At 40.3% G+C, this 15655-nt stretch overlaps 1 protein-coding gene across 1 annotated transcript in view; it reads left to right on the top strand.

Moving 5' to 3' along the window:
• Positions 1–14270, top strand: part of LOC141803892 (ephrin type-A receptor 4-A-like) — a 41675-nt gene extending 27405 nt beyond the window's left edge. Inside the window, exons 8-19 of the mRNA XM_074687954.1 lie at positions 225–349; positions 512–671; positions 771–882; positions 1633–1691; positions 1947–2060; positions 2159–2344; positions 2441–2502; positions 4675–4884; positions 5120–5296; positions 11379–11566; positions 11734–11919; positions 13339–14270. Coding sequence (XP_074544055.1) covers positions 225–349; positions 512–671; positions 771–882; positions 1633–1691; positions 1947–2060; positions 2159–2344; positions 2441–2502; positions 4675–4884; positions 5120–5296; positions 11379–11566; positions 11734–11919; positions 13339–13456 — 1697 coding nt within the window. The 3' untranslated portion in view covers positions 13457–14270. The remainder of the gene's footprint in view (positions 1–224; positions 350–511; positions 672–770; positions 883–1632; positions 1692–1946; positions 2061–2158; positions 2345–2440; positions 2503–4674; positions 4885–5119; positions 5297–11378; positions 11567–11733; positions 11920–13338) is intronic.
• Positions 14271–15655: the final 1385 nt, after the last annotated feature.

Genomic DNA, 15655 nt, shown 5'->3' with positions numbered 1-15655 from the left:
CTACCCTAAGCTTGGAAACAACCAAGTCCAGACCGAATCAAGTTGATCAGCTCAGCTACATTAAGCAAGCTGAACCCAGCTGAAGAAAAAGTCATTAAAATAAACTTAACTTATCTAAAAAAACTTTAACTTCACCAGAGCTTAACCAAACTCAGCCACCAGTCCAAACTGAGATTAGCTTTGCTTTGTAAACCAATGATCTCTCCCCATCTTTCCTCGCTTAGCTCCTTCTCCAGTATCATCAGTCCACGCCACAGAAGTCACCAGGCAGAGTTTGTCGTTGTCCTGGCAACAGCCGGATCGACCCAACGGGGTCATCCTGGAGTACGAGGTGAAGTTCTATGAAAAGGTGAGGCGGCCGCAGGTTAATGCAGCTCAGGCAGCTGTCTGAATTGTCAATATGTCGTCCTGCTGTTTGTGTTTCCCTGATGGTGAGCATGGATTTGCAGTCAGATGCTGAAAGAGTCCCCCCTCCCCACCCTCCTCCTTCTGTTTTGTCCCATCTAATCAGGACCAGAAAGAACGCTCCTACCGCATAATGAGGACCTTCTCTCGGAGTGTCGATGTCGCAGGTCTTAACCCCCTCACCGTGTATGTGTTTCATGTGCGAGCTCGCACTGCAGCGGGGTACGGGGAGTTCAGCGCTCCTTTTGAGTTCTCCACTAATTCAGGTATCCATACAGCAACAATCATTTTCTATGAGGAACAATTTATGATTGTTTATCTGATGAAGTTTGCTGAGTGTGACTTTTGTGTCCTTCATCTCTTAGATCCCTTTCCTCTGATTGGTGAAGGAGTAAACTCAGCCTTCCTGCTGCTGTCTGTCAGCGGGGTTGGAATTCTGCTGCTGATTTCTGCTGCTGTTTTCATCATTAGCCGCAGGTACACACACACACACCCACACCCACACACACACACACACACACACACTCACACACGGTGATATATGGATCCATACAGTCAATGTTCACACCTAAATGCTTATGTTGGCTGGAGGTTTCCCATCAGTGCATCTCTGACGTCAATCAGAACGCTGCCTCTTTCTTAACTACACACACACATAAACACACCTCTGTGTGGCTGAATAATGTGTGTGTGTTACCTGAAGCTTTAAAAGGGGGATTAGAGTGGAGACAGTGATAATCCCTTTGTCCCTGGCTTGTCATTACTGTCTTTTCAGCAGTGCAGCTTGGGTGTCACAGTCACGAGCACGCGCAAGTGCCCACAAAAAAACACACACACATTCACACACACCTGCTCGCCAACAAAGGTGTTTCTGACAGTTTCTTTGTTTAATGGAAAACACCTTTTATCTTTTGCTACCTGAGGCGTCGCCCCTCCTCCAGCGCTCTCCCTCAGATGCTTTCATCTGCTCGCTCTGTGTCTTTCCTGCAGCCTCTGTTCTCATTGTCATCACTTTCTATTGCAGCAAATCCTAGAAAAATAACAGGAATCCACACTGCAACTGGAAATAAAGCAAACTTAGAAACACGCACACGTACACACACACACACACGCCCTTTATGCTCTCTAACCTTTAAAATCTCAATCATGTGGAACCAAAAGTGTGTAGGGACATCCGTTTTGTGAACCATGTGAGTCAAATGTTCGTTACTTCTTTTGTGTTTTCAGGAGGAGCAAGTACAGTAAAACAAAACAGGAGTCAGAGGAGGAGAAACATCTCAACCCAGGTACTACATACACACATACACACACCTACACACACGTACAAACATACTGTAATGAAAAAAGACAGATGGATCCTCTTTTTCCTCATCATCTCTTCTATCCACCTGCACACATCTTATGCACATACTGCCAAAGACATTTACATAACATATGCAGCCATTACACAACTCATCTTTCTCACCCTCCTCTGCATCCTTCCCTCCCCTCTCCTCCCTTCTTCCCTCTCCTCTCCTGCCTCCTCTTCACCTGCGTGGCAGGAGTCAAAATCTATGTGGACCCGTTCACCTACGAAGACCCGGATCAGGCCATCCACGAGTTCGCCAAGGAGATCGATGTTAGCAGTATTCACATCGAGAGGGTTATTGGCATGGGTAAGCTTGGCATTAGTACTTAAACACACACACACAGGCACGCGCACAGAAACCCACACACATGCTTACTTGGCGCTGACTCTGCTGTTTGTGTGTAGGAGAGTTTGGGGAGGTGTGCAGCGGCCGGCTGCGTGTTCAGGGCAAGAGAGAGATCTACGTGGCCATCAAGAGTCTGAAGGCGGGATACTCAGACAAACAGAGGCGGGACTTCCTGTCTGAGGCGTCCATCATGGGGCAGTTTGACCATCCTAACATCATCAGGCTGGAGGGCGTCGTCACAAGATGTGAGAGTCCAAAAGCTTTAAGTGAAAGTTGTGTGTGAGGTTGTTTGTGTACGTGTGTGTCAGTGTAACACGTTTGCTTTTTTTTCACCCATGTAGGTAAGCCGCTGATGATCATCACAGAGTACATGGAGAACGGATCCCTGGATGCTTTTCTTCGGGTGTGTATTTAAAATATAAAGCTTTGAAACCCTGCACTGCAAAAACTGAAATGTGTTTGCAGGCGTCATTTTTGTCTTTCAATATCGTGAAATAACATTTCAGTCAGGAACACTCGTGATAGATTAAACCATTTATTTCCAAATGGAAACAGTTAGAATTGGCATTACAGCTCTGCTTTTCAGGGTACTTTCTGGGTTAGCTGAGCAGCCTGCTCCAGCTCTCCAAGGAGTGCATAGTAAAACCCTCATACCTACATACAGATTAAAAGGATACATACTGATCAATAGGATACTTACACGGAGCCCTTATAGGAGGAGGCTGGGGTGGAGGAGGAATTATTCAGACAGCAGCAGCTGGTTAGCAAAGAGGTATCAGGGATAACAGAGTGACGCTGTGATTGGTTAAGAAGGGCTAGAGACTGAACATCAGGCTGTCAGCTGATCACAGCTGGGGGTATGACTTCTGTGTCCTGCATGAATTTACGCTAACTCCATTTTCCTGGACTTGTCAGGTAAATCTAGCTTAAACTGAGTCCAATAAGAAAATTTATTTTTACTAAAAATGAGCTTTTGTCACATTTGTAGACCTCAATTTTTTCTGTGTTTTGCTTCACACAAGTTTTAATCTCTTCAAAACTGACTTCATGGTAGGGCTGAACAATTAATTAGTTTGAAACTGAAGTCAAAATGTAATGGAATGCAGTTTTCAAATCACAAAGGCTGCAATCAGAAAAAAAGTAAAGTTTCATGTTCACAAACCTGAGGGGAATATAGTAACTTGTACTTGGTCCTCCTTAAAACCAGCAAAAGTCAAAATGCTATTTTTTTTCTGGCAAAAATTATACATGGGATTTTTGGGGCAGATACTAATACCTATACTGGGGACCAAAAAAAGTCGGTATACGATATATTGACTGATATATATAATACATTCATTGATATGCACAGGATACTGTTTATGAGCACAAATTATTATAATACCCATATGATTCAAGACAGAGACAGAATACTATTGAATTTAAAGAAGGAACTTTAATTATAAAACTGTCAACATAAGAACTGTAGTTTAAACCAATGATAAATAAGAACAAGCTGTAAACACAATAATAAATACAAAAGTCAAACTGTAAACACTTTAGATAAATAAGTCAAACTTTAAACACAGTAAGAAGAAAAAAAGTCAAACTGTAAACACACAATGAGCAACTAACATGACGTTCAAACCTGTTTTTATACTCTTACATTAAATAATGGTGGACTTGTGAATTTACAGTAGCATTTATCTCTGTTTATCTCTCAAAAAAGTAACTAACACGACGTTAAAACACCGTATTATAGCCTTACATTAGATTATTGTGGACGTGTGAATTTACTGGTACATACATCTTTATTTCACAAAGGTTCAACTTACATGACGTTAAATATTGTCACACACTCTTCAAAACTTACATGAAAAAAACCTTGGATGCTCTCCTTGGCATGTCTTAACAGTGTGTTTTTGTCATGGAGCACTGAAGTGTAGAGTTACATTGCTTTGCAAAGTCACAGCTTACCATGGAGTAAATTTAAATGGTTGCCGTCCTCTTCTGTAGCCGACTGAGTGTGAGTGGGGGAGAGGAGTTAAAATAGTAAAAACCCTGTGAGCCACAGAGATCCAGACAGTAGAATGATCGTGGCTGGCAGAGCTGTACCCCTTGATCACTATATTCTGTGTGGTTTGTTACTCTGACTGATAACTGGTGGTCAGAAAAATTTCACTGTATTTCTTTTTTTTTGATTAGAAAGTGCAGAAAAGACTTGTTTGAGTGTTAACAGTATCCTTTGTCGTGTTGGTCATACAGTAGAATGACTTATAGCTTGTGTTTAGTCAACAATGCCAAAGATTAATCTCATGCTAAATCGCAAGATTGGTCCCAAAAAAAATCGCAAGTTAGATTATTTTCCAAAATCGTTCAGCCCTACTTCATGTGCTTCAAAGAGCTCTCTGTTACATGTGGAGAGCTTGCAAAACTGTGTGGTAGGTGAGAAAACATCACTGGAAATTTTTGCTGAAGCGTTTTATAAGAAGCACTTTACAGTGCGCTGAAACTGAAGCACGTCACACCACATCTCTAACTGCCCAGCTGGTCTTTGGTGTGTGTATCAACCTTCCCTGTTACTTCACTGTTTCAGAAACACGACGGCCAGTTCACAGTGATCCAGCTGGTCGGCATGCTGCGTGGCATCGCCTCAGGTATGAAGTACCTGTCAGACATGAGCTACGTTCACAGAGACCTGGCAGCTCGGAACATCCTGGTCAACAGCAACCTGGTGTGCAAGGTGTCGGACTTTGGCCTGAGTCGAGTTCTGGAGGACGACCCTGAAGCTGCTTACACCACCAGGGTGAGAAATGTTACAGACTTTATAAATGCACAAACTGTTTATGCATTTGTTTGTCCTCATTTCATATCTGCTTCTCTCTTTAAAAGCACATTTTTATAGACATCTTGTCGACATAAATCAAAACATAAATCTCAGAGTTAACCTCTGGGAGGGCAAGCAGCTCCTCCCTTCAGATAAGAATCAATAAATATGTCCCATTACTCACTGAACCACACTGACTTTTCCTGCTGTTTAGGAGCCCACTGGGACTTATCTTTCACCTGGAGGGAAGATCCCCATCAGATGGACAGCCCCAGAGGCAATAGCCTACAGGAAGTTCACCACGGCCAGCGATGTGTGGAGCTACGGCATCGTTATGTGGGAGGTGGTTTCGTATGGAGAGAGACCCTACTGGGACATGAACAACCAAGACGTGAGTCAGTTTTTATATCCTCTGACCTATGAGCTGTCTCACAGACAAAAGAGTCTGCTTACTAATGAAACCCTTTTTTAAACTGAAGGGTAAATGACAAATTCAGTTTCTGAATCACCACCGTCCTTTGTTTATTAGAAGTGCAGAAAAAGATATAAAAGCGAAATTCGGATTTCCCTCTGACAAACCAATCAAACTTCTTTTCATGAGTAGATAATTGCATGTGATGCTAAAAGCTGAAAAATGTGACAACAAAGGGTTTGAAAAACATAAACACCTTTTGATGTGTCAGGAGATCAATGATCAACCAGGATGTGGATCTTCAAGATCTAATAAATCATCACCCTATTAAAATAATGGCCTGAGTTATTTTCAAATGCAGAACAAGGGGTGTGTGTGAGCGGGACAATGAGGGACAATGTGGGACACGTTACTTTAATGCTGAAACATGGGCTAAATTTCTAAATAATGTCCATCTTACCTTGAAACATTAATATTTATTTTAAGACCAACCTTATAATTACATGTATAACAACAATTTGATTTAGTTGCACATAGTGCGCACATTGAAGTTTTGTTTTTTTCTCTTTAACTTAATTTTTCCAATTCAAAAGACAAGTAAATGCGTTTGTCACAGGAAAAAAGTTCTCATAAAACTATTAAAATATCTACTTTTAAAAATTCAAAAAAGAAACCACAAGTTTGTCAGAGCTCGTGAAAAATTGTGATTGTAGACATTAAGAGTATCTTCTATATTTTATCTTCAGCTTTCAGCTTGTTCTCAACCCTTAAAAGTCAACTAATCTATGCGCAATAACATGAAAAGGCAACAACATTTTAAGTTTCTTGTAGGTTTTACATCATGACGTGTGTCACTTCACATAGTACTCACCTCCATGCACAGTGGGGAAATAACTGATCAAGTTCCCAGGACACTCGCTGTGAATCACCCTGCACTGGTTTGATCTTAAATAAACATGTTACCAGCTCCTTTTTTCTCTGAAGATTCATGTCTGAGGCTTATTTTCCTGTCAGTGGGCGGAGGTTGGGAGGACGCAGGTGATAGGTCGATGAACTCCTGACACCACATGCATGTTGATATTGATGAACAGCTGACATAGGCAACAGTGATAGCCCTCTTTCAGGTTTTAGAATACAATAGAATAGAATAGAACTTTATTGTCATTCTAACAAGTACAACAAAATTGAAGTCACAGCAGCAATCAAGAAAACAAAAGTAAGAAAGTGTACAGAAAGTGCATAAAGGTCCATAAGAAAATAGATGATGACAGCTTGTCCATCATTGTCCAGTTCAGCCAGCCTCCACCTCCACAGGGTCCAGGACTGAGCAGTCTGTTCAGTCTCTGTCTCCTGGATCCTGATGCTACTCTGCCCTCTGGTATTCCCTCTGTTGCTGGGTTAGCACAGCTAGCTCGTCCATCTTAGTGGAGAAAGATCTTACGTTCCCAATAATGATGGATGGAAGGACACGTCAATGTCGTCACTTCTTAGCTCACACCTGAGAATCAGCACGTCGCCCTCACCTTCTCCTCACCTTGTGGGAAACATCGGGCCTTACACCAGTTAGCATTTTGAATGAAAGTCATGCTTTCAGAATAGAGACTGCCTTCACTTCAGAGAGCAAGAGCCAATAACGCGTGACATCATCTGAACTTGTGGGATGTGGGAAAAGTGATTAAAATGCTGTGCAATCCCGCACAAAGCGGGACACCTGGTCACCCTACTCCTACCAAAAAGCAAAAACATTTCATTTGTTTTAAACTCTGAGGGGTATTATTGCCTTGTGCTCTTTTATGTTTGGTTACAGAAATAAGTGGGCTGGCCAGGAATAGGTAGCTAGCTAGAAGTAGCTAAATTTGTAGTTAAACTGAAATTTAGACTAAATTACTACACAACATTATACCCTAGCCTTTATGATCGTGAACCTAATCACTCACCAGTTGAAACTAATTCAAGAATCATGTTTGCAGCTTTTTTTGCGCTGAAGTGTCTATTTCTTCTTGAAGCAGCCGCCATCATGAAAGCTTGTTAAGTTGCCGAAGTCACACATTTTTCACTAATAATCTAAAATTTTGAGTTAGGCTAGAAATAAAATGGCCTAAGTCACCCTCTTGATATAGGCCATTGTCCTATAGGGCATAAAGAGCATGATCCTTTCAGATAAAGCTTGAAGCAATTTTAACAGAGATGGCCAGATTATCAAGATGTGATTTCAGCCAAAAACTCATATCCGTTAAAAATGACTTTGGCCATTATTTTAATAGGTTGATGAAATTTATTGTTCGAGTGATTACTTAATGAATTATTTTTTCCTGCAGAATCGGCCTGAAACTGGCAGGTTTAATGGCTTTAAATCAAATGTAATCATATCTGAAATGAGAGAGATGAAGATGTAATGAAACAACACTGAATCACTCTGAAAAGACTCAGGGATGACTGCATCAATTTCATTTTCTGTCAAATTATTTTTGCCTTGTGAAAATTCAAACTAAACTTTGACACCCGTATAGCTCAGAAATTTGACTTCAATGAACTTTGTTTAAAGAGATGAATCCATATAAGGGCATCATTTCTGTGGGATACTTAAAGAACGGACTTCTGCACAAACAAACTGTTCTCTGTGTGATGTTATGAATTCTGACCCAGTGACCTCTGCACCATTTAAAAAATGTAAATTTTGGCTCATAATTCATCTAAAAGAGGAAAGCAGCGAGCCAAGTCTGCGTCTCAAGGACATTTTTATTGAAGATGAATATTTAGACTTAATAGAATATGACCAGAAAATTCCGCCTGTGTTCTCCCTCCGCCAGCACGCAGTAAATAAATTCAGAGAGGATTCAGTTGTTCTGAACAGTTTTTTGAGATCTGAGAGGAAAATCCTATTTCAGAGCAAATTTGCAATCACTTTGCTATCAAAGCTTGTTAAGTCTGAGCAGGTCAAAGAGCCAGTCTGGCGTATGGAAATTTCCAAACATGATTGATTTCATCTGCAGCGCTGCTGAAGTCTAAGAAAACTTTCCTGATGAGCTGCTCTCCACACCCTTTATCCATCTTATTTACTCTCCTTTTCTCTCTGAGAGAAACATCGCACACTGAGCCGCTCGGCTGTTTATTTTTTTGCTTATTTGCTGGCACAGACTTATCGCACAGCCACATACAAACTAAAGCATTCTCAACTTCGTTTCCAGTGTCACTCTTAGCTGAGACCCAATTTGACATTAAATACTCGGGCAGGTTTGGAGTGTGTTATTTTGATAAAAGCTGACTGATTTTTCCCTCTTATCAACACATCCAGCACTCTGCTGCGGCAGAGGCTGTAACAAACCGCTCGTGGAAGCAATTAGGTTTTTTAAAACCTTATTGTTACTCACAGTCATAACTTTGATATCAGCTGAGAATAAACTGACACGTTTTTTAAGTATCAAACTCATCCTCTGATTGTGTATCTGTGACTACAGTGACAGCAGAAGTTGCCAACAGCTTATGCAAGACATTTTTAATTACACCATATTCTAAAAAGTGCACAAATAAATGCTGATTATAAACACTAAAGTAACAAAAGTTCAGCTGTGATTTGACTTTAAAAAGTAAGACTAGACTTGTTTGAGAAGATTTTTAAAGTCACAGTTGCATCCTGTGCAGTATGCTTACACAATTCACAACCCCTGATAAACAACGTTGTCCAACATTTTAATGTACAAAGGAATTATGGGAATAGCTCAAAGCCACGAAACAAAGTAAATGAATTACAGATGGCGGTGAGACAGCTCTGGTTAGATTTTTGAAAACAAAGGAGGTTATAAATCAGTGGCAGGAGGAGTGGCTTTCTTCTTTTGAAACTTAATCAGCAGTGGCATTTCAAAGTGGCAGTTGGGCTGGTGCGGCACACATTAAATCATTTCCTGTACAAAACCATAATGCAGCGAGATTTCTCTGCAAACATGCTGTGACACTAAGTGTTACAGTTCAATGTCTGTTACTCATGTGAAATACGTTATTTTGACTGGTGTCAGCAAATTTCTTTTATGACTACATTTGCACAACAGCTATTTTTCTCTGGTGTCTTGCTTAAAGAGAGGGTATTAGGCTTTTCCAGGCTTTATACTGTGACTCTGGTACCACTTTAAAAGCTTTACATGGTTTACAGAAGAATCCTTTTGTCTCAGTCTGGTGTTTTAAAAAACTTACAGTGCTTAACAAAGTGTGAGGCATTTAACTCTACTGCTTTAAATTCATATATTTCTCATGGTCTGAATATTTTTTACATTTCTTTAAAGGTTAATCCACCAGTATGAGAAAGCTTTTTAATGAAAAAAGATATCTTTAATGCTAAAACAGAAATACTGTTGTTATCTGTGAAATTTTAAACGTACTGTTTCCAAAGATAGCAAAAAAAAAAAAAAAAAAAAGTAAAGCACATCATTGTTCTTTGAATGCTAAGTCACAGTTATTAACTGAAATTACTGAACAGGGGAAAAAAATGATTTGTCTGTCATTCTCGACTCATTTATGGCTTTTCAGAGAATTCAAGTTTTCTGGCTAAAATCTTCAAATAAAAACCTGAATTCAGTTTGAATTTCCTCACTCATGCTCAATATGGTGAAGCATATGGAAAGAAAGAGATCGAGTCAAAGCACTTAATGATGCTGAACGGTTCTTGTTTTTATGACAGGTCGTCTGATAAATCCATTAAGTGCTGTATGTCAGCCTCTGTCTAAAATGCTTTATTTCAGCAGCTGTCTCTTTAAGGCTTCCCAAGCTATAAACCCCTTTCAAACTGATTGGTTGACATTCTGGAGCATGCTTTAGATTTTAAAGCCCATCCCTCCAAATAATTTATTTGATCATCCAGCATTCTTACTTTATTTTTGTATCTAAATATAGGAATGCATAATACTCCTCTTTAAAGGGGTTGTGAGGAGTTTCTAAGAGATCTTGAAAAGTCTTTCTTCTAGATATGTGCCTGCTCAAAATCCACACTTTAAATTGAGATTATCGGCATCAATATTGGTTATTTCGAAATGCTGCTTTGTTGCGTCTCATTCAGGTCGAGCAGGATCAGGTTAATTTAAGGCACGTCTAGGTCTCTATGACAACACCACGCTGGATGACAAAGTTTAGTGGAGAGAAAAGCTAAAACTCACAGAGATGTGTTTTTTTCTCTGCGATCTCTTTGATTAATTTTGTAGTGATGGTGGACACTGGAGCCCAACTGTCAGACAGAAAAAGGACAGAAGAGCAGAAGAAAGATAGACAAGCCAATGCTTGTGCCAAGCTAAAGGCTAATTAGCCTTAACACAGGAGCTAAACTGTTTGTGCTAATGTTGATTCCAACCCACAGTCAGCAGTTATTCTGCAGTGGTCTGTTCAAACTTGAGAGTCTATCAATAAATGGAGAGTGAGGTTACGTTAGCTCTGATTGGTAGATGACTGGCAGGACAGAACCAGGATTCACTAACGTTACACATTACAGACATGTCCTGGAGCACCGATCTGCCAGCTGCGCTAAATATAAATGGCTACTATATTTTCTTGTCACACATCAAACCATAGCGCTACATAAACGTAGTGATAAACACCTTATTTTGGCGTGTTGCATCTTGAAAGTTATCTTGAACAACAAAATGTGTTTCAATCCAGTCTCCATTTAATTCCAAAACAAACACAGGCCTTCTTAAAAGTCACGTCGTAACGACAACGTGGGTGAGACTCTCTGTTATTCTGTTCAATTTAAGTGATTTAAGACAGCTGTTTATAACCCACTGTAAATTATCTTATCACCAGCCTCTCTTAATTCATACAGAGCTGTTTTGAATGTTCTGATTGCTCAAAATCCAAGAACAACAGAGTAAACTCTGGATAGCAAGAGCCACGCAGGGACAACCAGATCATACCTCATCACCTCACATCCACCAGTGTTTTGCAACTTCACACTAACAGTTCACACTTCACAGATCAAAACATTAACAAGTTCACATTCATTTTTTGTTCATCCTTGAGATGGGTGTTTGTTGTTGGATTTTGCCTTTGTCATAAATATAAATCCTCTCCCTTCCCGTAGGTGATCAAGGCGATAGAGGAAGGTTACCGCCTGCCTGCTCCCATGGACTGTCCTGTGGTGCTGCACCAGTTAATGTTGGACTGCTGGGAACGGGAACGAGCAGAGAGGCCCACCTTCAGCCAGATCCTCAACATGCTGGATAAACTCATCCGTAACCCCGGGACTCTGCGGCGCACAGGAGGGGACAGGTACACACTGCAAAAAACAAAGGATGGGAGACTAACACATACTTTATCCACATTACCACAGACATTCATCTGTCCTCACCTACAGGCCTGCACCCAGAGCTCCGTGCTTCTACTTCATCATGTTTCAACCCCAAATCTGCTCAGTCTGACTTTGTTTCTGTGTTTAGACCCACAGCCACCATTCTGGAGTCCAGTCTGGGTTCAGAAGTGTGCGTGTCCGTCATACCAGAGGTGTGTGTGCCAGCATGGTCCATGTGCGTGTGGCTGCAGTCCATCGGGTTGGAGAGGTACAGAGACACTCTGGCAGCAGCAGGATACACCAGCCTCGACAGCCTCCTGGCTCTCACACACCAGTAAGTGCAAAGTCATGTGAAAAAATGACGGAAAGGAGAGCCACTTTGGCTGTTGTTCATTAAATCTCATTGTGCTAAAATGTGAGCTGCGCAGACAGATTCTCATCTCTAATTTTACTCAACAAGATGATGAAAATCTGACACAGATGAAAATAAATCCCTCTCCTCCTGTATCTGCAAACTAACATCAACATTGGCTGCATTCTGTGGTTTTACTGGAGCAAAAATTTTGCCCGGACAAAAGGGGAACTGATATGCTTTTAAGGTTTTGCACCTTTTACTCTGAGGGAGTCAATGAGGTCAGACAAACAAACTTGTTGGGACACAAGTGTCATCTGTGCTTAAGGAAAAATTCGAACAAAACAGAGCTCTGCAGACAGAGTCGTCTTCCTCACACACATTCTGTTTTACTTCCATGTCCATATGTTCTTAACCCCTCAATGCCTGTTGTTGCAACTTTGCAACATACCCTGTCAGGTCTTGTTGCAGCTGTAATGACCTTAGTATCTCATTTTTACCTATTGATTCATATTCTACACATACCAAAGATAGTATTAGATCCACTATGTCACGATCATAGACTGTAAATAAATGGACATCATGGCTCAAAGTGAAAAACTGCTCCCCCTGGTGGCTGGCTGCAGTATAGGTAAAAAAATCTGTCTCTCCAGTCAGTCCAGATGGGCTGTGGTAAAACTTTTAAAAATAAATACACCTTGTAGAAATGTTTCTTTTGTCTGATTGTTGTGGTGATATGAAAATATCATTTGGCTGCCTTGTATTCAAGTCCTCTTTTTTTCTGAGAAGTTTTGTTTTCATTAGTTATAAGAGTTTAAAAACAAGGTTTTATGTCAAGTTTAACGATGATTGACAGCTGCCGTTTTCATGTATTTTTGAGTCGTCACCTCTTAATCAGAAGGTCGGGGGTTTAATATTAGCTCCTGCAGTCCCATGTTGAAGTGTCCTTAAGCAAAACACTTATATTGTTGCAAGTTGCTTCCACTCTTGGTCAGTGGTGTGTGGATGAGTGTGAATGTGTTAGTCAAAACTGATGGTTCCCGGTAGAAAACTCTATCATCAGTGTGTCAATGTGGTGTGAATGGGTGGATGAGATGAGCAGTGTAAAACACTATAAGCGGAAAGACTAGAAAAGCGCTATTTAAGTACTGGTCTATTTAGCATTTACTGTTGGGAGGACAATGCTTTTTATATAGCAAACAACCCAAAAAACTGCCTCACCATCATTAACTTTCTCCCTGTTACTTTGGTTTTTATTCATTTGTTGTTTACCTGTCGACTTTTTGTGAGATTTGGTCCCATTTGTATTTCTGAATTTCTTTACTTAAAACAAGGATATGTTATCATGAAGAAAATTACTGCCTGTAGTGATTGAAGAATTCTCTGTCTCTGTTGTCACAGGGAGATGGACAGACTTGGAATAATCACGCCGTCACACCAGGACATACTTATTGCCAGTGTCCAGCAGGAAATGTTGTCTCAAATGCAGCACATGCAACACACAATGGTTCCAGTCTGAGCAGCAGAACGGATACAAACCTGTATTTGGGAAGAATTTCATTTACCTCATCCATGCACTTTAGAGGGACTTTTTCAAGGAGCGAAGTGAAGTTGTGATACCGAGTGGAAAAAGGAGAGATGGAGAGAAAGAGAGAGAAAAGCAGCACTTTTGTGAACTTCCATCCTGTGGAGTTTTCTAAAATCCATGATCTGGACGTGGCTACGGGACGCATTAAGCTACTGCGAGCTTAGACTGAAGCCTCATCCTCTTATCCACTTCTCTTTTTCATTATTTTATTCTCTGGTTTTGTGAAGGCTGACATGTAAGGCTGTGCATAAGCAGAATGGCTTCCAATGTTTTCTTTTTGCTGCTTTGGGCTTGACTTGAATAAAGTGTGTTTGCCTGTATGTATGAATGTGTGTGTGTCTCTGTGTGTGTGTCTGTATGTGAATGTGAGAGTGATATACATTGCGTGACTGCACAGAACCTGGAAACCCCCCTGGTCAGGACTTCAACTATCTTTGAATATTTTGAATATGCAAAGTTAAAAGTGTGAGGGAGGAGCCGGACAGAATGTATCCTTATGAGCTCTTGACCTGATTCTTACTAACACTGTATGATACGCTCATCGTCTTTTTTTTTAAATGTTCTGTTTTTATTTTTTATTTGTATTAGTTATGTTGAATTAGACATTTAGAATAGATTGTCATCCGTCTGTGTCAAATGTATATGTCTCTTGTTTAATGCTAAACTTAGCTATCTGAAGCATTTTGTTTATTTATGGCCTTTTTTTTAATTTAGTTTGTACATTGTAAAATAGAAACATTGAGGAAATATTGTAATGATTGCTGTATTGCATTGCAATAAATCCCAAAAACATTCAATTCATGTAGGTTTTAATGATGTTCAATCACACAGGCTATTCAATAAAAAATTCGGCAGGGCCGTATTTTTCAGACTACAGACATGAGCTGGGCTGCACAAGTCGGCTTTATTGTAGTACAGCTCTGGTTGTAAGACGCGGTCAAACTCTGAATTTTAGCTGCCCCTCATGAGATCCCCACTGGAAAGTTTGTATGAAACGCAGCATGTTTTTCATTGCAGTGTCTTTAGACATTACAATCTTCAGCACTGCAAAGCACTCATTGCAGTGCAAACACATTGGTTTGGCTTCTGGACTTGGTAGTAAAACAAACGAACCAAAAAAATACTTTTCAGACAAAACTGACAATTTCCTTGGCTGATCTTTTGTTTAAGGGTAGAAAGAGACATGCTAATTTTACCTGTGTAGGACTGCTAATGTTAGCTTTTCTAACACACCTGCTCAATGACGCAATGCATTGTTGGTTAGTTGCTGGGTTCCAACAGGTGTTGCAGTCAATATTTGTAAAAATGTTGGACATTTGTAAGAACTTGTCAGTGTTAGAAAAAGATGTTTTCCTCATCGGACCCAAATCCCAATTACTTGGCAGCTACTTTTGGGCCACTCAAAGGTTGCTTTTGGCTGTATGTGGCCAGCGGGCCACTAATTGAATAGCGCTGGGTTAGGGTGTGTTATTTATGGACATAACATCCTTAAATCACTTTAAAAAATATCTGAAAGGAAGATTTAAAAAAAAATCTTTTTATTTTTAATATGACTCCTGTTTCTTCAATTTAAATCAAAACACATTTTTTCTAAATAAGTAAATATATAAGTAAAAATTATCATAAAATAAATAAACGAGATCAGGTGACTGATTTTGGCCAATCGCGCAGCACGCAATGAACCTTTGACCTTACGCACATGTTTTGATATTTGACCGCCAGTTATCCCTAGTTTTTCAACTGTGTACGTCCAAGTGGATTGTTTTGAATTTCATAAATGAGAAACTTAATTTAAAACATGAAAAGAGGGAAAGATAGAGATTGTGGTTCAGGTGAGGCTCATGAGGTGCTCTACGTGAGGTTTAGGACGATCAAGAAGTGTCAGTCATCGACTGGGACCAAGAAAAGTCTGAAAAAGTGGATAACGGAATGGACCAATCCGGGTTTTCTGCTGAGAAATTGGATAGAGGTCATCCCAAGTCCTACAGAAGCATCCAAGCCTTCGTGGTCTACAGATGGATTGTTTCATCATGAGGACATCACTTGGTAAGTCCGTGTTTTCTTGGCTTTAGTGCGTAGATATGATGCATTTGGTGGTTGAGTCAGATGGTTCTGAATTTCTGGTGGCCT

Source organism: Halichoeres trimaculatus, unplaced genomic scaffold (genome assembly GCF_033239565.1).
Source record: "Halichoeres trimaculatus isolate MK-OKI-2021-1 unplaced genomic scaffold, fHalTri1.1 fHalTri1_scaffold_15, whole genome shotgun sequence".
Taxonomy (NCBI): domain Eukaryota; kingdom Metazoa; phylum Chordata; class Actinopteri; order Labriformes; family Labridae; genus Halichoeres; species Halichoeres trimaculatus.
Note: the sequence above shows the minus strand (reverse complement) of the source record. Positions and strands in the feature narration are given on the sequence as shown.